We start from the raw sequence: 26,639 nt of genomic DNA on the forward strand, positions 1-26,639 counted from the left end.
AATGTTCACAGGGCATCGCCCGACTGCACCGATTTACGTAGCATCTAAAAACTAGTTGCGGTCAGGCGTTTCCCAGAACAGACATACTTTACTATCGTCGGACTTGCAGGAGGACCGCACCTGCAGTTGCTCATCAGCCCACTGATCCAAATTCTTCAATTCACTCATAACTTCCCAAAGCTTTTCATCGGTATCATCCTTCCTGGGACTCAGTGATGAAACCTGACTAGATATCTTGATGTCTCCTGCTGCTTTACCCACGTCCACCTCGTCTTCATCACTCTTAGTACACTCTAAGAAAGTGTTCACAGTAAATGGAAGTGAGTTGTTCTTACAGAATGCAGGCGAAGCGCCCGTTTGATCGTCGTCTTTAAAGTCAATGTGCTTTTGAACCATGAAGTCCATGTCTGGGGACCTACTTATTCTGTGCCGTGATTGTCGTTTGCATTTCTGAGGCTCAGTAAAAGACGACGCCGGGTAAACATTCCCAGGCATGAACACCTGGTTTTGAAACAGAAATTGTATGTTCGGAACGCCTCCGTAACCAGTACGATCGGGGGTCGTGCTTCGAGCGCGTTTATGCGTTTTCTTTTTGTATTTAACGGCTGATTTCTTCTCATAATTGAAAGTATTATCGTGGTCTGCGGTGCAGTCTGTACAAGACACGGGCAAGGAATGTCTTCCGCATTTTTTCTTAACGGGTGTTATTATCTGTTCTTTATTTCCTGAGGATCTTCTCGCTTGGAATTCGGCTAAATCTCGTTTGTACTCCTCCGTGCGAATAGTGCCGATCTGTGTGGTAGTGATAGGGTGCTGGATCTCAGGTGTGGATGAGTTTGCGCTTAAGTTGTGACGAGTTGTAACAGTCACGCGCTCCCTGTAGACAAACATACCAATAATACTTTAATTACAGACACAACATAACCGTCCCTTTCCGAATCGTGCGATTAATGTTGAAGTATAAAAACTATTCATTCATATCTGTGTTACAATTTCCTTTAGTTAATTGCCTCTCGTTCATACTTTCCAAATGACATATAATCATTTACCGACAATGTAAGTATTTCGTAATGCCGTGCATACGGGAAGCTAAGTATAACGGAATAATGAACTTTGTTTATTATGCTCTGCATTTTTAACATAAAGGATATTGTGTTTCCTGCACATTTCTATAAGGCTGCTCCGACTACCTCTGTTTTACAATTGTTTGATGTGTAATTCAATCTTTGTATGTCTATATTCTATTACAGTTAGTCCGTCGGACTCAGCCACATCTCAACACAGCATACACTTATTAAAAAAAAACAATGTGACTAAAGATATAAAAAATCTACTATCTAGCTTCTTCAGTAAATCAATGGGAAGTCTACTAAACATTTTTTAAGCTCATGCGCCAAATCTAACAATAGTCTGAGAAAAAAAGCCACAATGCAAAAAACTTTGAAATAACAAATACTAATGGTAGTCCGGACGGCATTCAGACAGCAAAAGCGTGGGATTGTCGCGGCTACACCAAGACCAAATCTAAATAAGGACAATTTCATTTTGAATAATATCAAGCAAATTTTATTCTGTAATCAAGAGCCATTCTTCTTATGCAATTGTTTAGAAATGGACAGTTTTCTAGTGCTTCGCAAGAGAGAAATAAATCTTATGGTTTTGCTTCAAATAAATACTCACAAGAATTTGAAAGGCTCAATTCTTTGTTATACAAGCTTATCCTTAGTCACATTAGATTAGACAAAATCCAAAAAAAGAACTATTCAAATCAAGAGAGCAAAGTAAGAGGCGATCATAATCGAGTACCGCCCGGGAAGCTCGATACACTTTTACCGATTAACAATTCGATCAGGCTCGCAAATTTGTTCCCAGACATTGTACATCAGACATCGATTTGATCTCTTGCGAAATACCTCTCAGATCTAATAGAAAGATAGTTTCTTTGAGCCCATTGCGAAGTTATATCATAAAGCTGTCTGGAAACATTTCGAAGAGAAAATTTCGGCAATTTATTTATTGCTGCTACTACCGTATCTCTTTGTTACGCATTTAGTTATTGTTAAGAGACAGAGAAAGGTTGCGAATTCTATTTATATTTAAGAGACAATTTGTAAAGATTTTCTCTATTTTGGTATAACATTTTAAATATTTAGAAATAGCAAGCACGACGTTCAGAATTAATGGTACGAGTCACGTTGTAAATTATTTTACGTGACAATTTAATGTCCAAAATTATACGGGACGTATCGATATGTGAAAAGCGTTTTGAACTTTATTTAATTTCTTTACTGAATTTGTATTAAACTAGATATTAATCGTGACACGACTTCAAAACACTTTGCCAATCAAGCAATTTTGCGATGTGACCTTTTCGATACCTCAAACAATGGTCTTTAGATCGATGCCTCATTATACTTTTGTTGCAACATTTCTGCTTATTTAACAAGTTCTTTGTTAAACCCTAAAACTCTGAAGTCATCGACCATAATCTCCAATACGCCGGAAGTATAACAAAGCCGTGCATATACAATAATCTCGATACAAACAATACATTACGTAAGGCTGTAATTAAACTAGAAAGCAGTGTGGCATAGCCAATATCTCCTGACACGATAATGCTTACATAAATAAGAAGCTGTTTTAGCCTACAATTTTGGTTATTTGTAAAGCAATAAGAACAACATTACTTGGTCAAGTACCAACAAATAAGTTTGGTGAAAGTGAAATTTCAATAATACTGTTTTAGAGGCATGGAGCGGCTTCAGATTGAATCGAAGTTGTAATTAATGGAAGCATCAATCACGATTGCGTACCGGGGATTCTTTTGTAGTTGCTTTTTCGAAATTACTCTGTCGAGCGTGCGGAATGAATGACCATTGATTTGGGACCGCTTGGACACTTTTTATGGATCTTATGTGTTTAAATAAGCAATAGCATGATGACCTGACGGAAGAAAGTTTATTCCTTTATTTGCTTTAAGTGCACAAAGGCAGAAGTGTTGGCCTAAATAAACAGTTTGCACTTGAATGGATATAATTAAATAAAGTATTTTAGGCAACTCCTAAACATGATATTTCTTGATATATCATCGGTTTCCTGTGCGGAATCAGGCACCTGAAGCGTTTCGCGTATGAAGATAAAGAACGAAGTTTTGCTCAATTTATACGAAAAGTTAAGAAAAAAAATATTTTTATTTACGCACCTGTAGCTCATAAATGATAAGTATTTTGACTTGACATTTTGATCTTTTCCTTGTTGTTATAGAACAATTAACTAAAAGTAATTTTTGTTATGAATACCGATTTCACATTCCCTTTCTGTGGAACTATCTAACATTCCGAACTTGTAGACACGACACAGCTGATTGAGAGCAATCATTTAAATAAATTAAATCCATACGTTTCGCGATAAAACACCAACTTAACCGTTATTCTTATCACTCATTCAAAAGACTACAAAAATACGGATGTTATTTCTTATCAGATTCGTAATAGAAAAAACAATTAAGAACTAGTTTACATATTCAATTATACCGTACTGTTAACTACATTAAATACTGTTACATTACATGTTTCAGTTAAATTTTAATCAAAGTATAGTAAGATAAAACAGGTGACAATGTTAACGAACCCATTTTAAACGGGTTAATGACCTCACTTTCGATGTAATTCAGCTATGATTACGAATCAGTAGCTGTATATTAAAACCTCTTTTTGCAGCAAAAAAAATATTCTGTTTCACTAGTACTAACACAAGTGTCCTGGGTATAGGAAACGACTGAACTAGGCAGAGTATTGGAACTAGACTTCGAAGCAATAATTAACTGCATTCATTTGCGATTTATTGTATTGACAATAGTACATAAAGCTTCAGCCTCTATTGGAATGAAATCAAATGTATTGTAGACCAATGTAGGCACAGTTCTGATGATTCAACGTTAGGTGGACCACTTACATCATCCAGGGACAATGTGCATACCTGTCGCTATTGTAATCGACATTCAGGTTGAATTTTACGGTCTGATCGTATAACAGTTCGTGCACTTTATTTATTAAACTCCCATTCCATTTCAATCATGATTCCAATTTAGTATAAAAAGAAGCGAGATTATTGTATTTGTTGTATTAAATCATTACTTTTGAGTAAAAAATGTATTACGTTGAACTCTTTTTTTACGGTAGGTACACATAAAAAACTTATCAAACAGAATAAAACAGACAGTAGGTATACTATACACTTACCGGCGCAACCATTTAAAAACTCCCATGTCCTGCAAAGAATCCACTTTTTGTTCTAAAATTGTTCACACAGTAGAACAGAAAACAAGCCGATTGCAATTAGCACCAGAATAACATCGAAGAAACTTTAAAAACTAAAACGGAAAGTCCGACGATGCGAGGAACACGCGGAACATTACCGGCGCATTAGAAGTCCGATCGTTATAAAAAACGACTAGCAACAATGACCGCCGATATATTGTGCGGTCAGACAAAACATCACGAACAACGCGGCATTCGCAATGAGTTGAATTTGGTTTTTTGTACAAATTACTTTTCGTTGCGCTCCGGTGATCCACTTCATGCCCGCCGGTTGTGGAGCGACGGCCCTCGTCTAGTCTGCTGCGGTCAAAGACGACACGACAAACGCGCAATGTGCACCTACTACCGTCCAATACTTTATTCAGATTTATAATACACTTATAAGGTAGTTGAAAACTAAAGTAAACAAAAAAGTCGCTGAACGATTGTTTACCTTATTGTAGCGTTTGTTTCTGATTGACTGCGACATTGTGTTTTACTAGTTTTAGCTTTGTACTCGTATAAGAACTTCTTCATTGCGAATGAAATCGTTTTCTCACATATAAAATCATAAAATTAATAATACATTATTTTGCATTTCATAGTGGTTCATGAAATAATGAGATGACTTGAAATCAAAATAATACTGTCATTTTCATTTCTTGAAAATAGACGTGAGGTGAGTTCAAATTAACTACTTAATATTTGATAAATATTTCCTAAAAATAATGATTAAAAACGATATTAAGATTATATCCAATTATGTACTCGATAACTGCAAAATATACGACTTAGTAAATTGTTTTTACATTCTAAATAATAATTAATGATTTAATGTATTATTTAAAGTTTTATATCCGGTAACAGTTACTTGAAGGAAAATCGTAATGTTGCAAGTTTTGATTTTATATGAAAAAACAAACACTTGACGCTTATCTTTTCATAAAATACTTTATATGAAAAGAATTAACAAGTAGGGTATTCATAAAAAAATCTAGAATATAAATTAATCGTATTCAATGTGATCGTTTTAATTTTGTACAAAAATAGTTTTAAGAATAATAGCCGAAGAGACATTTGGATAAATACTGGTAACATTATTGTTTACCTGTCTGAGGAGTCAATCTTTGATTTTGGAAGGCAATGTTTACAGTTGCGTTTGATTTGAATTTTGATAATTTTTGTTATATTTCTAATATAATATAGATGGACGAGTTACGAGGACCTAATATTCAAATCGTCTTACATGTCAAAGAAGGTAGTTACTTTTTCTGAGTACTTACTGGTCGGTATAAAGCTTAGTTACAATAACATCTGCATTACACTTTTTAACAATTTCTAGGCCTTGGATTTGGTTTTTTACGTCTTCCCTTTATTGTAAGTGGGTCCCTAAATGGATATATGTTAGAAACTGACCCTGTGGTACCGTCACACGCTCCTATTTTCGACGCCGAACTAGTTTGGGAAGCAGATAAAAGAAGGTTTCGGAGGTAAACATATCTCATTATGCTTGTTTTTGTGATATACATATTTAATTGTTCAAGAAGAAATAAAAAAAAAATGTATAAGAAGACACTGTCGACACTAGACAGTAATCATCATGTAATCAATCGAAATAATTGTTACTTCACATTTTCAGTCTTCGAGTTCAGAATGTGCCAGTTAAAGTGGAAGTTCATACAATGGCCACACAAGGGAGAAAGGATAAAGTTGGATATCTCCTGCTCAGCCTGCTCGGAGCTCAACCTTGTCCATCAAACAAGATTGTTGAGGTCAGTAGATTTATTAAAATAGGTCTTACACTTTGAATTATACGAATCAATGCAAAAGTAAAGATTCATGTATAAAAAGTTAAATGTGACAAAAGGTAATTGGGATTGGGGTTTTTTTTTTAAAGATACTCGCTTTACAGAGTTTGATCCTTGTATTGCTGGAGGTTTCATGAAGTCACAAGCACAAAGACACCCAGACTCAGGGCAAGCATTAATGGATCACAAAAATTTTTGTCCAATGCCAAGATTGATCATGTGACCTCAACCACTAGCCTATCAAGTATAGTCACTTGTTTAAGCTTCTCAATGTGTTTTCAGGTGAAACACTCCTGGCACAGACTCCTTGGTGTTAAGTCTGAAGGCAAGTGCTGCCATCCACAGCTGCTGATGAGTCTGTCTATAGAAGACAGAGTTAACACACCAACTCCTGTAAGCAAGATTTTTTTTGCTCTAATGCTAAAGGCCTGTGCTTAGTGAACAAGGGGACCTAACGGGATTTTTAATTTGACAATAAAAGTGAATACTTATTATTAAGTAAATCTAAGTAAATTATTACATCAAATCAGTTATTTAATGGGTATAGGTGTTCTGAAGAAAACATAGATGTTTTTTGGTACTCTTTGTTTAGGTAAACTTTGAAATAAAACTGTTCATTAGTTAGATATAATTTGGTGTCTATATTTTTACCACTTATAGTTCTTACACCAAAAAGTACACAATGGAATTGCAATCAAGTAAGAAGATAACTGCCAGATGCCCCTTTAATATGTAGCTTACACTACAAATGTCATATCAGCACATTTACAATATGTGTCACTACACGTTATTGAAATTATTTTTGGTAATTATATATTTTTCATAATTTAGTTACATTTTTTAGTACTATTAAATTAATAAAATAGAATAAACTACCCTAAAATCTAAATGCATAAATATTGTTTTTGTATAATTAATCACTCAATGTAACATCAAAATTATGTTACCGGCTTTGTTTTAAGTTAATTAGGCTACTGTTAGATAACTTCTTGTGGAAGAGGAAGTTATTCAATTTGATTGTAATTAACGTTTTTGTTTGAATAATATGACTAGTACATGCAATTGTTTTCTACACTTTTTTAACCTGTTATGTCAATCAATTAAATGGTGATGAGGGAAGTGGATTTAAAATGTGGATATATTAAAAACTTTTTAATTATGTATACAGGCATATTGATTGAATGTTATGAAATGAGACTTATTTTATTGGAATTAAAGTGACTATGTGAGAGTGCCTATACATTAACATTAGTACCTACATAGAAACCCCCACCCTAAGGTCTTTCGAGCTTCGTGAACAAATATGAAGCGCCGACAGCGCTTCATTTTTGCATTCTCGAGTTACCCTTCCGCATAGGGGATAAGAGTAGGATTGCACTTGATTAAGAGAAGAGTATTTAAGGGGATGTTTCTTATATGTTTTCAGAGGAATGAATTGCGCATGTTCCACAGTAATGAGATCGCTTATCCTGCTGCAAATGCGGCATCTAACCCGCCCACAGCGAAGTCCATGCTGATGACATTGAGTAAGTTTTATATCAAGTCTGAACAATGGTTCAAAGTTTAAACAAGAATATGTATTAGGGCTTAAAAATAATATATTTAATCACACAAAGGCAAAATTTCGAGTATTCATATTATTATTATTGATATATCTTTATTTATTTCTTATTCTTAATATGTACCTCTTTACACACAAATGCTTGGTCCTTTACAGAGGAATACCAGTTAGAAAGTAAGAAGACTGTGTCGACCCCCGACTTGCAGCCAAAACTGTTGTGTGACGAGGGTCTCATACAGATCGGGCACGGGAAGCAGCTGTTCGTGCTCAGCTTCGTTATAGGCGCCGTCGAGAACTTAGACTTGGTTTGAACTGCTTTTTATGCATTATTATATTATATAAGCGAATACTAAGGAATTTGGAACGATAAAAGTTCAGTTAGCCTTTAAATACACCGTAGGTCACCGATGACCGATGAATAATAAAGATTGTATGCTATGCTGTGAAATGCTCGAAATTCTACGTGTTAATATAATAACATAATTTTATAGAGATTAAGTTTATACATAGGTCGGAATTTCGTCTTCAGGTATCTCGTAAGTTACGGGTGACCGATGAGCGATATACGTTTTGTTGATGTTTTTTTTATTGAACTTTGCGTTTTAAATGAACAGAATGATTGCAATTCGCAAAACTATCTATTGTTATTGACTACACGAAACTTGTACTTGAAGTTACAAATACATTCCTTTTATGGTAAGTCTTCCCTTATTTTTCAGTTGCTGCCAGTCGGGTCACAAAAAGAGGTGGACTGCTACATCACTTACTCGGTGTTCACACATAACATTATGACGGATAGGTAATCAATTATAGTTGTGTTTTATTGCAGTTATTATTTGGCTCCCCCGCTATCCGTGCCTTCCGCAAATCTTGGTATACTCGAACTCGAACAAAACTTTCCACCTACGGTATCAATTATCTATGAAGAGAAGAAAAACGCGGATGACGTAGCATGACGGTTCAGGTTTAGTCAGTAAGAGTCTGCCACTATCGGTAAAACGGGGTGAATAGAGGTGTTTTTTGGGTGGATTTTAAAGAGTTTTTATTAAAATTTTACACGTTTAACAAAACAAAATATAAAGATATCATATACATGTACATATATACAAATACAATTTTCTCCTCCGGGGAGGGGTGTCCATGGAGATTCCTTTGCTTAAACCAAAAAAGGGGATCTTTATAACAAAATACTAGTATATGTACCGGCACGGATCTTGAGCGCTGACCTTCGCCTACGCAGAAGTGTTTTTTTGGGGTCCCTTTTGCGGTATGAAGTGAGGCCCGGGTCGGACTAAAGTGCAGTATTAACCCGCGGCGCATCGTGATTCGTTGAAATTCGTTCTTTGCTGCAGTTGCATCCTCCTCAAGCCGGCTCAAGATTGGCGTTTTATTTTGCCATGAGTGTACGATGCACAAAGCGATCCCCACTTTTCCGGCGAGCGCTCAAGATCCGTGCCGGTATCTATACCTGTATCACATATTACGTAACCCCCTGTGGCCAGAGCTCTCAGCCGCTGGTCGGGCGCGTCGTGCAGCGTGTGGTTCACGCAGCGCAGCCTGCTGCGGCTGCGCGCGAGCCTGCCCTCACTCGGACGGTACTTCGCAGAGTGCCCGCATCTCGTCATCACGCTGTGGGCCGATGAGAAGGAGATTGGTATGTCATTGGTTGAGGTTGTAGATAAATAACAGCTATATTTTTCTTCTTGTAATAATATTAGCTTCTGAATATCCCACTTCTAGTATAAACTAATAGAGAGTACAAAAATTACGAAGTTTATTGCACATTCAAGGGTCCTGTCGCAATGTTAGTCAAATATGAGGCTCTTTATGGTTTGTTTAAGCTGTTAAATCTTTCGCTAAGATAAAAGACCATTGTCCCTTTTGACCTACGGCATTTGCTAAATGCGAATCTCTTTAATGAGGCGTAAGCTTAGTGGAAATCCTTTATATAGTAGGTATGTAGATGTATGATATGTAGACATACTCCCGAAATTAGTCTTAATTCTGTTTTTGATTTTGTTACCGACGCGTCCTTAAAATGGTACTTACTATAGAACTTAACTCAAACTCGGGATAAATAGCGATCCAGTATTGTTAGCAGTGTTAGCCGTCGATTGACCGTCGTTCCAACTTCTACCAATAAACGGGTTAGCGCTAGTGTCCTATTCGGTCTCAATCTGATTGAAACGGCAATGGATTCTGTCTTGGGTAAGCTGATTTTGATTCGGTTCTTCAGCGGAAGGATCGATGTAATTATTTCCCTTTATCCTGTCTAACTATCAACATATACCCATGCCTGTCCCAGGTCTGTGCAGCATGGACCTCCGCAAGCTAGTCCCCACGGAGGACGCGCGCCACTTCGTGGACAAGTTCTGTAACGCGGAGGGCGCGCTCACCATACACGAGCGCTGCTTCATGCTGCGCTGTGACGACCCCGGCGTGACGTCAGCCAGGAGGCCCTATGTGGACGTCGAGATGACTCTCAAGTATGTCGGAGTGCAGAATGATGTGCAGGTAATTTGGGTTATGACTTTTTAAGACATGTATAATAATAATGTTAGAATGTACCATTATGTAATATTCCATAAAAATTGTTTATAATAGATCTGTGCAGACCTTTGCCTAGCATTGGAACACACACTTTTACACAGCGCCATCTAGTCTCAAACTAAGCGTAGCTTGTATTATGAGTGCAAAACATCAAACAAATATTGATGATCCTGGTAAATTATGACCATCAGTATTATAGCAGTCTATCAACGTCCACTGCTAAATGAAGTTCTCTACAAATTTACTTACTTATTACGTCTGATATAGAGTTATTTTCTAATTCCTGCATACTGACATGAACTAATAACGTATTTTATTTTAATCTACTTATTAATAGCTTTTATAAAATAGATTTTATTTTCTTCTGACGCACGTTCTACAATTAAACCCCTTTCCCTCTATTAAATGGTATTAAATATCAAGTTAACTCCATGTCCTCCTGGAACCCCTAGAAGCCGAAGATCCTGTCAGCCCGCAGCGCGACGCACCTGTCTGGCGGCCGTCGCGAGGCGGTCCCGCAGGAACACATGCTGGAGGTCCGCAGCGGCAGCTGCATTAACATACACCAGGACCTCGGCGGGGTCGCATACACCAACATGGCGGCCAGGAACACGGCTAGGTACCTTAGGAAATGTTTACTTATATGTATTTATTTGTTTGAGATGCAGCAATGAGAAATTTTACAAAAACGGGGAGAAGTAAAAAGGTCTCCCTGCCTGTCATTCGATTATTAATAAACTTACTTTATAGTGTTACTTTTATAAAGTTTTTAGGTATTACTGCCTTTCTCTAAAGTTTGAAAATGCTTTTACCACTTACATTACGCCTTACCACCATTATCATCGGCCCAGCCTTTTCACAACTATGTTGTGGTCGACTTCCAGTCTACCCCGATTCAGCTAAGTACTAGTGTTTTACAAGGAGCGACTGCCTACCTGACCTCCTCAACCCAGTTACCTGGGCAATACGATACTCCTTGGTCTGGTCTGACAACCAGCCTGGTTGTCAGACTTTTCAAGCTTCTACGCCTTACCACCACCACAAATAATATTTTTGCTCATAAAAAAGTGGCCGTAATTGTCAAACCTCCTTTTTTCATAATAACCTCCAGTAGCGTGACCATAAAGTCTAGAAAAATGCTAATCCTCTATCATTAAATATGTTACAAAATAATGGAAAGAAAACCACAAATGTCACCTCAAGCAATAGCAATGCGCCCAACCATTCAACCCCTACTATATCACCAAAATCCGATACAGATACAAAACAGCCTCAGGCGACACGGTCCTACAGAGCAACGACTTAGCCGACCTTATAAAGAAGATGTGCGAGTCGTTCACTCAGAGCCAGGAGCAGCTGTTGGCCCGCAGCCGGCCCGTGACCGCCGACATGCAGGTGCAGTGCGAGCCCAGAGAACAGGAACAGGCTGCTGATGTAGCCAAGGAGACTGTACAGAGGTAATAATAATAGTTTTATGAAAAATCTTAGGAAGATAGCCCACGTAGTATCTTACTGTATAATTAATTCAGCCTAATTATTTTTAATGTGTCGGTATTTGTTTTCTTTATATGTTTGTTAGGTTCAGAGCTTCGGACTGGATGAACCGATTTTGTTGACTCAATTCTTCATTTAACGTAAAATAGCTGTCGTTTTGGATAAGGATTTCATAAAGTTTGGCGCAGTAGTTTTAATTTGAAGTCGGTTGTATGTTCTTGTTGTTAAACTATATTCTTACGCTCATAGTGTGCATTGTGCAATCTGCATTTACTTTACATTCTTCGTATCTGTTTCCCCATAAAGCTAAGGAATCTGAGAAATCCTGGTGCACGCCTTTAAAAAGGGCCAGGTTTAGGGTCAGTTTTAGAATAATTTACGGCTACCAACCTTTCAGTGTTAAAATATACCTATTATATTTCAGCGAACCTGTTAAAGCAAACCAGGAAACAACAAGTCCAAGTGACCCTTGTATCACGAATAATGAAAAAGGTATGACTACGTATTTGTATGCGAACTTTAAACGTTGTCGCCAATAATATGTGCTATTTACTTTTGTGAAGAGGATTGCTAAATTGCTTAAGAACGGCGCTTCATCTTATATGATTATGGACTCCGATTACGTCCAATTATAAAATGTTGTCTATATTTACAGAAATGGCTAAATTAGCCATCTCGAGCATAGACCGTGACTGCCTGATGCAGAAGTTTGTGGATGAGCTCGAAGACTGGAAGGAGAAACAACAGGAGCTCTTTAAATGTCAAGTCAGTTTTACCTATATACCATTGTTTACTCTAATGACAGTATGACATAAGGTTTTATCAGGGCCGGATCTAGGGGCCCAGCGACCCCTAGGCCTCACGGGAGTGGGGCCCCCTTGGTTCAAGTTATTTTCATTCAGTGAAAAATTTATCGAGCTTTTTTTTAGATGCCTCCCGCGTCGACATTGCCCATAAGTTATGCTGAGAGTAATCACTTGTCCTAATTGAAAATGCCACCCTTTATCGCATAAATATTCATCATTAATATCTAGAATATTCCAGTTGAAACGTAAAGAGGAGTATCACCTGGACCTCCTAGCTAAGGAGTGGGCTAAGAAGCAGGTTGAGTTGGAGTGTAAGCTCAGTAAGGGTATCGAGCAGTGTCGCAACCTCGCCACGGACCTCAGCCGCGCTACAGAGGACTTCAGGCTCAGGGGCTATCGTAATACTGAGAGAGAGAAAAAGGTAAGTGTTTTCAAAATGTTTTCAGAATGAAAATTGCAGAATATTGTGGAGCTTATTTTATGTAAATATTTTACTGTAAAAGTGGGAGAGTGCCAGAAGAAGGGAAAAGTGTGCATGGTTCCAAAATATCTCTATTTAAATTGTTCTAGTGTTACTATATTGTTCCATACTTTTTTTAATTTTTATTTTATAATAGCACCTCAATACGCGAGAAGATGGTTGTATCATTTAAGTATGAATCATTCCCACAAAAGTTACTGTAAAAGGACTTGGTTAATTTTCCGATACTCATCTCATTATCCCTAACTGTAAAAGTTTATTTGCCGAAAAACTCATATCATAATATATTAGTTTGTCTTTACCAAATATTTTTTGGTATAAAGATTACTTCTCCTAAGTAAAAAGAAAATATTTCCTCTTCTCTACACTATTATTCACTATAAGTATAACGCTATAATATACTAAATATCTATGTTAGTATTTTAGGTATATTTCTATGTGCCTTAGCAAAAATATTATTATTACCACAGCTATTTTACCCCCAAAATCAATTCTTTAAAGCTGTTAGATGCAAAGAAAGGTTTAGAATCGCACTACACGGCGAAGTACCAGGAGTTGAGAGAAGCCTCCCAGAAGATGGAGGACGACATGAACCACCAGCTCAAGCTCAAGGACATGCGGGTTGAGGAGCTGGAGCTCAAGGTGCAGCAGCTGGAGAAACAGGTTGATGTGCTCAAGGTGAAATGGACTTGGAAATTGTTTCATGCTTTTATATCTATTAAAACAAAATCGGTGGAGTGATGATCTGCGCAAGATCTGGCTGGAGCTGGATGCGAGCAGCCGAAGATGCCTCAATGGCGTGCCATTGGGAAGGCCTATGTTATAGGGGTTTGCGGCATATTATTAGTTCTTTCGTCTCGTGCCAGTAGTATTAATCATGTTTTTTCAGTATTTTCATCGGCAGATTGCTATAATAACAAATTTTTGAAAGTATTATTTTTTATAATGAAATATCATCTCTTTTAGAACAACGCAAAGAACACGGAAAAGGAAGCTGAAAACAAATATTCTGGACTAACAAAGGATCAAACTGCCAGTCTTATACAGGAATTGGTAATTATATTAATGTTCATTATGATGCTAGTTATCAATTAATTTTATTTTATTAACTCCAAAAAGACACACCTTTATGCTAAATCCTTATCTTTTGACGTCCCTTGACTTTTGTATGTTTAGAAATAAAGCAAAAATTTAGATACTTTACTAAATTACTAGAACCTGCCTACTGATGTTTTTTTTAATCCACTAAAATGCTTACTAATATAAAACCCTTAAAACAAATTATATAAATTTAAACAACATAATATTCAATCGAATTCCTTCAGCGTTACTTAGAAGAGAAGTTGGACGGCGCGGTGAAGTCGAAGGCGTTCTTCAAGGAGCAGTGGGGCCGCGCCGTGAGGGAGCTGCACCTGCTGAAGCTGCACACGCGCAAGCTCATGCTCACGCAGCTGCGCCAGGACAGGAAGCAGCTCGGGGACCTGGGGTACGACACACGGCTTGTCGGGGGCGGGCGGACCGCTTCCGGCGCCACTATCAGGAGGACCACGGAAAATTTCGATGTTCCGCGCGCGAACAAAACATAAACATACAAGTGTAATTTAACGAGCTTTTTTAGATTCCTAGTTTTGGCGCCAAGGTGTGAATCCGCCCCGGGCGACGGTAACCCACGCTACGCCACTGATGAGATAGTTATTAGAAAGATTTACAAACCCGTAGTACATAATTTTGTTCTATTGTCAATAGTTTTAGCAGCGTACGCAGAAATAGGTATTCGATTTGACACCGTGGGTTACAATAATGCAATTTTCTCACGAAACCCAAATATTTTTGGAAATAAATTATATCCTATGTTCAGCGGGGATAATGTAGCTTCACAATAGCAAAATCGTTCCAGGTATGTGTTGCTATTCTTTTGCATGACACTTATTTATATTCCAGATTGGACCCAATAGAAGATCAGGATGAAAATGAACTGAATCAGAATCCTGTTGATTTGAAAAAGCTAAAAGATGATTTCTATGTGGACATACTCGCGAACTCTCCTGCAATTGACACACAATCCATGATTAGTAAGTTTATCTACAATTTACTTTAACAAATAATGCCATTTTATTTTTTGAAACATTCTTTCTATTGAAATGATACTACTTTTACGGATTTTATCGCGGTTTAATATTAGATTTTAGTTCCCGAAGTTTCTTTCTATGCTGAAGTTCTCTTCCTATTCAAAGAAGGTATTAGCATTGGTCCTTTCTTCTTCCGCAATGTTTTTACAGAACTTTCTTTATTTTACAGACCTGAATTTTTATTCTTTTCAGATGCGGCTGGCAATGATGAATTAGAAATGTTTAATGAATTAAAGTAAGTAAAATCATAGACGCAAAAAAAAAATCTTCTTATTATTTGTTGTATTCGCACTGGATTTTCGATTCATGTACCTTCACTCTTGGTTTGCAGTGACCTGCTAATCATCTTCTTAACGTTTATTACAGAAATGTACCAAAGAATCCAATGAACGAGAGAATCAACGAACTAATTGCTCAAAGGGACAGACTCGTACAACAAGACAACCCGGACGAAGACTTGCTCAAACAACTCAACCACGAGATACGGAGCTTGTTGCTCAACTGTGGGACATGACGTCATAGGTCATGCCAATCTATAGTCAAATGTAGTACAGTGGGATAGAATTGTGGGGTTAGAAGATAACAAATACTTTTATAACAAAATAACGGTCATCATATCAATAATCTATCTTTTGATACATTTGACCAATAGAGATAGAATTATGACAGATTTTGAATGTAGATTACGTTACATTCGTATCTCCTGCCAACCATTATATAGTCTCTTACTCAGCAGAGAAAAAAAAGTAAAATAAGTTAGGTTATTGAGGTGCACTCTCAGAGCAAGTGTTTCTCATCATTAAAGCTTAATATTGCAGACGTTACGGATAGGTGGTTACTGGTTACAGTCAAAGTCACAGCAACCTTTGATCTGTCGCTTTTGCTGTGTCAAAGGCTAAAGTTACTGCTGTTGGCATTATACCGCTAGTGTCCGCTAGTGTATATGAGCACCGAGAACGCCTACCTAAAATGGAACCTGTTACTGCCTGTTCTTTTCAATCATTTATCAGGAAGAGACATACTAAATTGGACAGTTCAAGGTCACTGAAATTGGAGATATCTAAAATACGTTACATACATCTGAGGGTTTAAAATGACTTTGATTACCTAAAAAAAATGGGTGATTAATTTGACATAAAGGTGCTGTTCAAACTTCACCACTGTACGCAAATGAATATTGACCTGATGCAGTGTCTCATTTAGTTAAATTAAAATCAGTACATGATTAGAGATTATTATTTATCAATGGATCATGTTCCTAGGACTTGTGGTATTGTTAACGCATTTGTTTATACGTTTTATGACTCGCAATGTTGTAAGTTAGATAAATATTTTATTAATAAATGAAGTCAATGACTAATTCTTGGGGTTCTTATTCGTTAGTCTTTCCCGCAAAAAGCGTTTCTTTTCCTTTCCTTGACTGACATTTAGCATGTCATACACACGATCACAAGAGCGTAGCACTCTTAAAAGTGTAAAACTATTAATCAGTTATGCCCTAATTTGCACCAACTAAACTTAATTCGCACCAACTGACCTCAATTCGCACCAGGTGACCTCAGTTCGTACCCAGCGGATCTGTTTGCACCTATTTGGTACCCGTTTTTATGGAAACTTCCGTCCGCTACAGCGAGACAGCATGAAGTTAAGGAAAATCTGTGTTCTTGAGTTTCTTAAGCCTGTATACTGACATTCAACGAATATGTTATTATAATGCGAGAGGAGATTCGCACACAAATTTTTGTTTGCACCACATGGCCTCAGCTTGCACCAGATGACCTCAACTTGCACCAAGCGATCTCAAATTGCACCAGGTGACCTCAGTTCGCTACTTGCTAAGTTCCGTTTTCACCTAGGTGATCTAGCAGAATAGAAGATGAACGCAACTCGCACCCAAAACTGGTTCCCCAAAAAAGATAGTAGTTTATTGTAGTGCCAATTTTTCAGTTAATCTGATGGTGCGCAACAAAATAGCACCCTCAAAGCCTAGTTATTTCACAAATTTATTTAGTCCTGGTTTAAGCAGATTATGAGAAAAGTTTACATATTTCCATAAACTTGTTTACAAGTATTATTTAAGAAAATCTAGAAAATTTATTACAAAATTCAATAAATAGTTTGTTAACTCGACTAAACGACATTGAGCAGGAAAAATCTCGACTAACGATCTAGTTTGTTAAAATGTAAAGTCAACAAATTTCAGATACATTTAGATCCATATAATGAATAATTGAAAAATGAAGATTTCTCTTGGATTTAAATTAAAGCATCGGAATAGAATTGATTAAATTAAATGTGTGATATATTTCGGATTTTTCGTCACACACATCCCTATCCGAATGACGTATTGTATGATTGCAAATCATTTGACGTATTATTTTATTTATTCGCGATTGATTTTGATCGTTCAAAAAATAAGTATAGTAGACTTAATTAACGAAATAACAGTGGATGTTTGCTGTGATATTGAGCAGTGAATACATACGTATTATATGATTGCTGTTTTGTGCTAAGTCATGGCCAAAACTAAAATTACAGGCGCTACGAGCAGACTAAAGCAGGATTACCTCAGGCTTAAAAACGACCCCGTACCATACGTTACTGCCGAACCAGTGCCGTCAAATATATTAGAATGGCACTACGTCGTCAAAGGACCGGAGAAAAGTCCCTACGAAGGTGGGTACTACCATGGAAAAATAATATTTCCGAGGGAGTTTCCGTTCAAGCCACCGTCAATTTACATGATTACGCCGAACGGAAGGTTCAAGACAAACACGCGATTATGCCTTAGCATCACCGATTTCCACCCTGATACATGGAACCCGGCGTGGTCGATATCGACGATCCTTACGGGATTACTGAGTTTTATGTTGGAGAAGACACCAACATTGGGTTCAGTTGAAACTTCTGACTATCAAAAACGGTGCCTAGCAGCTGAATCTTTGGAGATCAATATTAAAAACAAAATGTTTTGTGAGCTGTTCCCGGAGTATGTTGAAGAGATTGAGCAGCAGCTGAAGCTCCGGCAAGAAGCCATGCTGCATGCAGAAAACACGAATACAAGTGAAGGTGAAGTGATAACTGAACAGCAGTCAAACATGTACTATATTATGACAAACTTGTTTGTGTTGGTAGGCTTTGTATTCCTTGCATACATGGTCAAATATGTCTTAGTCTCCATATCTAATGATTAGACAATAATTATGCTGTATTTTAATGTAAATATTGTAATTTATTTTGTAAATACATTTATTCCATTAGAGGCAAATTTAGAAGTTGATATGACATTGTGCTAAGCATACTGATATAAAGTATCATTTGGAAACCAGCAGTAATTTATTTTGAAATCAAAATATTCTGGACTGGTACAGCAGCCTTTAGTTTTAGTGAAGTGATTGAAGAAGTAAAATCTCCTGTAGTTAATTATGTTCTAACTTATAAAATATTATTTCTGCATAGTTACCATACTTATTCTTTAAACCATACCAAATCTGGAAATAATATCTTTCCGTTTTAAATTCCATTTTGCATAATTTCACACAGATGTGTTATCTGAAAGTAAAGCTTGCAAGTCTTTGTATTGTATAATAAAGTGGCAGTGATATGTGTTGTTTACGAAAATATTGTTTGCTTAGGTGTTAAGTGACAAGCACTATGCTTTGGGAGCATAAACACAGCTTTTAGATATTCCTAATTTAATGGATAGCTAGCTAGTGTTGGAAATTATAAATGTAGTATGATGTGATATAGTTTTTCACTTGCACACATTGTGGGTAAAAGATTACAATAAGCTTATAAAGTTCTCCTGAATAAAAATTGGCAAATGTGATAGTGAATGTAGTAATCTCACAAAGCTAGTTGTAATACTTACTACTTCTATAAAGATTAATTAAAATTTTTCAATGTCATATTTTCCATCTATGCTTGAGACATATTTTCATGACTATCTTCATTACATCTAGTGTATAACTTCGAGTATCAACTTTGATCATGTATTGCATCTTAGAAATGTTTAATGTATCACACTAAGCCTACTTCTGCATTTAAAACTAGTGTGGATTCTGTAACTATGTAATAAAATGAAGATTGATGTACATTTATTTTCATTGTAAGTGACATATTAAAATTATTTCATTATGAACATGTATTGTAATTTTAGGATGCAAAGCTAGGGTTGATTGTATTTTGTGCAAAGCTGGTTATAAATATGTTAAAATTTATGTTTATCTTGCAAGTATTGTTTATATGGTTATTTTTTCAATGTAAAATGCTATACTATTCATATAGCAGCATTCAGTGTCTACTTGAATCTTTAAATTTCCAAGTACTTAATGTATTTATTATGACTTCTCTGAAATTTTCCTGACTGTAATCATTATAATAAACAATGTTAAGTGTGGTATATATTTGTTACAAAATATGAATACAAAAATGTGGACTGTCATTGTACTATCGATTTTAGCAATTTCTAATTGTTAAAAATCAAGTAAATGTTATTTTTTTTAAGCAATGTTGTTTTATTGGGGGGTAAATAAACGAAAAATAAAGTTTTTACAATTTTTATTTACTCGTATAGTCGTATCTGTTTAGTATAGTTTTATAATATAACATGAAATACATCTTGCGTAACAGAAAAAAAACTATTGACGAGACAAGCACACAAGAGCATCTCGGAGATAACATATTGCCAGTCTAAAGGATTACCTATTTGATAATAAAACAACTTAAAAAAAAAAGATATACTACATATGCATAGGATGAAAAAGGTAGCTAAAGCAGTTACAAATGGGGCCTTGCCACCTAACAAATTGTTACAGCATAGTTTCAAAGCATTGATATAAAACATTCCCTATGCTCATTGGTGTATAAAATAACTATCTCTTAAACATCAGATATTATGTCATGTTACAATAATTAAATACCTACACATCATCATGTAAACAATTCATTGCTTTTTACATGATATAACTATATTCTTAAAAAACTAACAGTACTACTTATAACTAAGTAATTAAATACCTATGAAACCATTCAAAAGAATGTAAGTAGGTAGATGGAAGTATAACCATTTAATTGTTTAAATATTTTGTGAAAAATGAGATTAACACTAATTGCACTACTATCTGGTCACAGTACTTAATTAACATGATTTAATGATAAGTTTAATCTTTACTTTCTTCATCATCATCATCCCAGTCACTGACTAAGCTTTTAATATTGTCATTATTAGGAATTGGTACTATTGGCAGTATGGGTTCTTCTGGAGTTGGTAAACAAATAGCAGCATCCCCACTGTCAGTGTCAGTTTGCTGCACATTCTCTTGAACAGCAATTTCTTCTTGAGAATCATTGTCCTCCCAATCATTAAGTAGCGATGATATTTTCTGTTGGGCTTGTGGATCAGGTAGCACTATATTAACTGGGGATTCACTATATGGAGGTAGTTGCAATTCTTGGCTTAAGGAGTCTTCTTCAGGCACAGAACTAGCACTTTCTTCTGTCCCCACATCAGTTGCTTCTGCAGCAGCAGCTAATTGCTTTTTCATTTCTTCTTGAATATTTTCTATTGATTCCTCTATCTCAGGTTCTGACAAAACAGCCTGTTCCTGCAGGGCTTCGCCAGGGAGTTTTTCAGCAGGTTGACTAGTATTCCTCTCAACGACATCATACTCATCTTCCGACCATTCCGAGGTTAAGCGCTGTATTTTTTCTTCTGCTTTAGCAAAGGTAGCATCCACATTGTTGCTCTGGGTTATTCCAACAATGTCATCATATGCTTGTGATTCAATGGGTTGTTGATTATCTTGCTGGTGTTCTGTTATACTAATGTTGTCTATTTGTGCATTATCAGTACTTTCTACAACAGTACCAGTATTAATAGTGGTATCTTGTTCTGGAACAATTTCGTTGTGAACAGAAGTCGCTTCCCTTTCAGCTACAGGTGCTTGTATTACAGTGTCAGCTGCCATTGGTACTTCCACTGTTTCAGTTTCCATCTGCTGTATTTCAGTCTCTATTGTCTGTATCTCAGTCTCAATTGTCTCTATCTCTGCTTCTTCCATGTGCTGCATCTCAGATTCTATTGTCTGTATTTCAGTCTCCATAGGCTGAACTTCATTAACTGCTACCACTTGCTGATCCACACTATCAGTCTCCATCGGTGCTACTATAGTTTCAGCTGCTGTAGGTACTACTTCATCATCATTTGTTAAAGCCTGTAATAGACTTTCTGTTGTTGTTGGCTCATTTTCTGTCATTACAATAGATTCATTCACAGTTTCAGCTGCCATTATTTGTTCTTCAACACTCATGGCTTCATTATTAGAAGGTAAAGCAGGTACTAATGTTTCTTGAATTTGAACTTGGGTGTCCACAAGCTCTTGCTGAGTTGGTATACTAGTATTTATGTTTTCACATGATGTTTCTATAGTTGAGATTCTTCTCTCAATCTTCTTTTTTTCCTGAGGCATGTATTGAGCTTTCTCTTTAACCTGTTGATCTACTGGTTTGTCAGAATGTACAGTATCGGATTGGCTTGGAGTAACATTAGTTGTTATTTCTTGTGTGCATAGTAATTTTGGTCCATTAGGAGCTAGATCAATTTCTGGAAGTCCTCCTAAATCAGCATTATTATCTTCAGTTGGAACAGACGCAATATTTCCTACTTGTGTATCATGACTGTGTATAGTTCGTATTTCTGTTTCTGAAGCCATTTCAATGTGTTGGCCTTCAATACCTTCAACATTATTTTGCCACGTCTGTTCAACAGGTGTCCCTAAGCAATGCGCACTCATCAGTGCTGTTGAGGTAGTTACAGTTTCATAATTTTGTGTTATGATGGCTGAAGATTGTACAAATTGTGTACCAATTCCTCCAGTTGTGATAATTTGATATTGTTTATTTTGATCAACTGGATGGCTGTAAACAACTACAATATTGGAATTCTCAGACGTAACTGCTTCATTGACATTTAATGGATATTCTTCTGGAATAATCATCATTTCACTTGACTGGGTGGTATCCAAGTCTATGGTACTCGTTCCTACTTGTTCATGGTGGGGTGCAGTTAATACTGTAAGTGTTTTGTTGGTATCACCATTATCAAATATGATGGGATGGTTGGAAGCCATTAAAGCTTTGTACTCTTCCTCATTTGATACAACAATCTGTATGGGCTGATTGATGTTTGCTGTTTTCTTAATAACCATACTGGCTTGCTGTGGTGCATTTTCTTCAATGTGTGAATTTTGCACATTTGTGTACTGTACAGATGTTTGTTGAACAGGCTGCAGTACAGTAGATGGCACAATGTCCGCTAAAATGTAATCATTAGTTACTGATTTCTGTTTTCTGGGAATGAGTTGATGATCTTTCACTATGTATTCATTATCGTCTATTAAAACTATTTCCTCCTCTTGAGTGTTAACTTTGATGTCTTGGAATAAATCATTGTGCACAGGCTCTCTACTTTTAGTGGGCTTTACATTTGCTTTCACAGCTGGTTTTGCTGGGCTGTCAAAACTAGTATTTAGTATCTTTTGTCTTGTGTTAGAGTTAGGGGTAGCTGAGGTAGTCTTATGTTGTTTTCTTGTTACAACTGGTGTCTCAACAATAGGTTTTTGTTGGACTGGATATTGTAAATCAACTTCTTCATATTCAGTGTCAAAGCTGGTGCTTGGTTCAAACTTGATACCTTTCACTTTTGGTGTTACTATGTCAGTTTTCTCCTCATCAGAGTCTTCAATAATACAATCCACCTTAGCTGCTTTCCTGTGATGTGTTTTAATATGTGCATACAAATTGGATTCTCTCAAGAACACCTTGAGGCAGTAAATACACTGGTTGTTAGTTTTCTTGTCGGCACTATACTTGTGTCCAGTGTTCTGAATGTGAGTAAGAAGTTGATTTGATGAGTAAAATGTTGCAGGGCAAACATTACAGCGGAAGTTCCTGATGTCTTTATGAGTCAATTTGTGTTTTACAAGAAAACCTTCAGTTAATGCAATATAACTACATTGATTACATTTAGGGAAGTGATACTGAGGTGGTGGTTCTACACCATGCTGAGAATAAAGGTGATGCAGCAAGTAGTTTCTCTTCAATGATTTGAGACCACAGTATTCACAAATATTAGAAACTGGTTTTTCATTGTGAACCTCTACTAAATGACGACGAAATTTGTAATAAGTAGAAAAATGCAAAGCTTTCCCCGGGGTGCCACAGATAAGGCAAATCCAAGGACCTTTGATATTTTCAGCGCCTAAAGCAATAAGTTTTGCAGCTTGTTTTGAATCAAGTACATCAGTTTCATAAGTGTAGTCTGGTTCATTACGATCTAAGTTTTGCTTTACTTTAATTGGTTTTTCATCAACAATTGGAGTTGGCTTCTGCTGTTTCTTGCCTTTGCCAGGAGCGGGGTCAAGAATCTTAAGTTTTATATTTTTGTTACTTTTAACTAGATGAGGATACTTTTTGAGGACTTCACTGATTATTCTTGCATGGTCTAAGTTTGATGCCGCCTTACTATCCTTGGTTTCTATGGTTACTTTAGGACCACTATCATTATTGTCGAGAATCTGATCAAACAGCTGGTTGGAATCTTTAACAGGTTCATTGTATGTTGGCTGGAACATCTCTGTTTCATCATTCAAGTGATGATCGGGTACACTAACATCAAATATATCATCATCTTTAGTAATTCTTTTGCACTCCACAATATCAACTGTAGACATGCCAGTAATTAATTTCTTAGAACTTGAATCATCATTGAATATTCCTGATCTCTTCGATGAGTATCGTTTCACTGTTTCAGGATGTACCATCAATGGTTGTGAAGTGTATGATATACTACAGAATGAATTATTAAAAACATTATCTGAATCAAGCTCTTCTGGAATCTCATACCTTGTTGGCCGAGAATCATCCACAGGTGCTTTCTGACTTGAACTTCCACTTCCTATGTCCACTGATGGAGAAGGTATATGATATGAACTGTTCAGCATACTTTCACTTTTGGAGGTAGATTGATAAGACTTTTTCTCTCGATAAACCACATTATTATCAAAAGCCTTACTATAGGAGCGTTTATGAGTAGTTTCATTAGATGGTGTGGATGATTTACTTGGTTTAGATTCAGTGTTTTTAGTGTACCTTCTCACACTGTAGCTATGTGCAGGTGTAGGAGCTTTCGGCGCCAAATTGCGATGTGACTCGAGAAGTTTTCCAAGGACAGGCATATTGAGAATTTGAGATGTTTGGTATAACCTCTCTAACAAGTCCATTCTAAATTCTAGATGACCAGTGTACATGAAGTTCACTATAGGCACCACAACGTCGGCCTGCAGGTCGTCCGGCATCACCAGGCAATCTTCGTACATTTCACATGTTCGTTCTAGGATCTCGAAGTACTCAGTGCAAGCACTAAGCACAAGCCGGTGTACTTTCAGCTGGGCATTATCTTGAAATTGCAGCGTCAGGTCACAGTAGTCCGTTTGATTAAAGAAGTGTTTCAACCTCTGGAGGAAATATATCCCCCAGTTATCAACTTTCACTTGCTTCACGTCAGACATTGTTGCTATTTAGTTTCTCATATTATTGCTCATTTAAGCGCGGCATTCGATGCCCTGAAACACAATTTTGGTACAATTATTATCATTATTTACAAATTCGGTAACTATTGATCGTTGGTTAGCGTACGACATAATTCATAGCTGGTTGACAGGACCGATGCTAACAATGCATTTTGCTTTTCACTTGAATTTTCCGCCACAAGAAAACAGTGGTTTATTCATGGAACTTACCAATAATCACACAAACAGAAAAGTTTATATTTCGATAACTCGCTTTCGTCACAATCTTCACGAAATTACTGCACCATATCCAACACAAGTTGACACGGTGGACGTAAGATGGCGGTGTATATCGAAGCGACCTCAATCCGAACGAAGCGAAGCTTGTTCAACGCCTCGAAATGCTGTTATGTAGTCATAATAAAAACTCATTATCGTTGAAATGGATTAAAAAATTATAATACTTGACAAAAAACGTTGAAAGGTCTTGTAACACATAATAAAGTTATGTTTTATATTTTTGAGTACATCCTATTTTTTTATGGACAAAATGTTTTTACAATGACTGCGCAGAAATGCACAGTGCCGCCATCTGAGCTGTTGTTTCCACGAACTTATTGATTGTGTGTTGCGAGCGTTCTAATTTTATACAGGACGAGAATATGACGCATTGGAACGGAACCCACTTGGTGGTCTATTATTACATGAGATAACTATTACAGGGCGATAGAGGGCTCTGTTCGCAATAATTCTAAAGTAGAGTGATTGTGTTTTGCCGTAGTTTACAAACATGATGTTGTTTTTAAAAGACCTTGGTATTCTAATACAATATGGATTTTAAAATGGAAATTAGAATTATATCATTGATCGCAGATAGGTGGGATTCTTTTTTTAAAGTTTTTACACAATTTCACGCCATTTAGGTACTGATGTTTTTTTTATTACTTATCTAATATTAATATGTAATCCACCTTTGATTGATTTTGCCATTGAAATTTAATTACTTAAAATCCGCATTATACGCTATTAGATTTTTCTTTTTGTTTCAATATTCATCAACATGGATTCAATATAGACAGACCTACCTACTTCTAAGATTTTTTTATCAGATTGCTGTTTTGAGCCCATCCTCCTTTCTGGGCAAGGGCCGTAAAAAGGGCCTTAGCAAAAACTTGTGTCAAGGCAAAAAATATCTTCTTGCTAATTCTCAAGCAAACTGGCCATCAATTTATTTCGCCACCTCTTTGGTAATAGCAACTAGTACCGTCTGTAAAAAAAGTATTGATTGGGTTATAGTAGCGGTCAGCAATGTCTTAAATGTTCCATTATCAAGTTCAGATACCATACCAACCGTAAATGTTCAGCGGCCTATAGAGTATTGTTTTCAGGCATGTTTGTATAGATGCTCGGCGTTAAATTTTACCAACTAAGTATCGTCCAGTCTTAAAAGATGTAACCTCTTCTATCCAGTTCCTCGAGTAATATAATGCGCCTTGGTATGACTGGTTGTCAGACGTAACGACTACCAAAGATGTCCAAAAAAATAATGGGGGTGACCTACACTAGTTTATACATATAGCGAGCATTCCAAAACACGGAAGGACTCTTCATGACTTAATTACAACTATTTAGGTACCTATTAACGTGAATTGTGGAAGCATTTGAGCTAAAGACTGCTCTCCCTCAAACAGATTTACTTTTTCGCTTTTCTGGGTACTGGTATCTGTTCTCCATCAGTTTCAGGATTTGATCGGTCTGGACTAGATTAGACCACCGGACTTAACTCTAAAAACTGCTCTCTTTTTTAGGATTCTGTACCCTAAAATTAAACGGGTATCGGGATTAACTTATACTCCAGTGTGCTCCTGAACCGAGGCGGTTTAAATTTTTGCACGTGATAAGTTGTGTTGTCAGAATAACAACAAATAGGTACATGAAAGTTA

The 26,639-nt window shown here is 36.6% G+C and overlaps 4 protein-coding genes across 6 annotated transcripts in view; 2 read left to right on the plus strand and 2 right to left on the minus strand.

Moving 5' to 3' along the window:
- Positions 1-5,057, minus strand: part of LOC113503572 — a 20,847-nt gene extending 15,790 nt beyond the window's left edge. The window contains exons 1-2 of one of the 3 annotated variants that reach the window (XM_026885603.1): positions 4,753-5,057; positions 121-877 (exon numbers count right to left, since the gene is read on the minus strand). In XM_026885603.1, coding sequence (XP_026741404.1) covers positions 121-877; positions 4,753-4,835 — 840 coding nt within the window. In that variant the 5' untranslated portion in view covers positions 4,836-5,057. Of the gene's footprint in view, positions 1-87; positions 878-4,241; positions 4,698-4,752 lie in introns of those variants that run through there. The other 2 variants (XM_026885602.1, XM_026885604.1) reach the window with 2 other exon arrangements.
- Positions 5,058-5,400: 343 nt separating this feature from the next.
- On the plus strand, positions 5,401-16,487 carry LOC113503440 (centrosomal protein of 120 kDa-like). The gene is made up of 20 exons (XM_026885416.1): positions 5,401-5,556; positions 5,641-5,788; positions 5,938-6,070; positions 6,389-6,499; positions 7,533-7,632; positions 7,824-7,972; positions 8,387-8,466; positions 9,170-9,321; positions 9,973-10,181; positions 10,670-10,836; positions 11,477-11,674; positions 12,136-12,203; positions 12,367-12,476; positions 12,756-12,938; positions 13,500-13,676; positions 13,965-14,051; positions 14,324-14,484; positions 14,940-15,070; positions 15,320-15,362; positions 15,494-16,487. Exons 1-20 carry the CDS (start codon positions 5,505-5,507, stop codon positions 15,639-15,641), a joined length of 2,607 nt encoding a protein of 868 aa, XP_026741217.1. The 5' UTR covers positions 5,401-5,504; the 3' UTR covers positions 15,642-16,487.
- A 966-nt stretch (positions 16,488-17,453) lies between these two features.
- On the plus strand, positions 17,454-19,634 carry LOC113503304 (ubiquitin-conjugating enzyme E2 J2-like). The gene has a single exon (XM_026885159.1). The coding sequence runs from the start codon at positions 17,644-17,646 to the stop codon at positions 18,319-18,321; it is 678 nt and encodes a 225-aa protein (XP_026740960.1). The 5' UTR covers positions 17,454-17,643; the 3' UTR covers positions 18,322-19,634.
- Positions 19,635-19,672: 38 nt separating this feature from the next.
- LOC113503303 (centrosome-associated zinc finger protein CP190) lies at positions 19,673-25,239 on the minus strand. The gene is made up of 2 exons (XM_026885158.1): positions 24,928-25,239; positions 19,673-24,750 (listed from the first exon to the last, which is right to left on the minus strand). The coding sequence occupies exon 2, from the start codon at positions 24,694-24,696 to the stop codon at positions 20,290-20,292; it is 4,407 nt and encodes a 1,468-aa protein (XP_026740959.1). The 5' UTR covers positions 24,697-24,750; positions 24,928-25,239; the 3' UTR covers positions 19,673-20,289.
- Positions 25,240-26,639: the final 1,400 nt, after the last annotated feature.

This window comes from Trichoplusia ni, chromosome 19 (genome assembly GCF_003590095.1).
Source record: "Trichoplusia ni isolate ovarian cell line Hi5 chromosome 19, tn1, whole genome shotgun sequence".
NCBI lineage: Eukaryota > Metazoa > Arthropoda > Insecta > Lepidoptera > Noctuidae > Trichoplusia > Trichoplusia ni.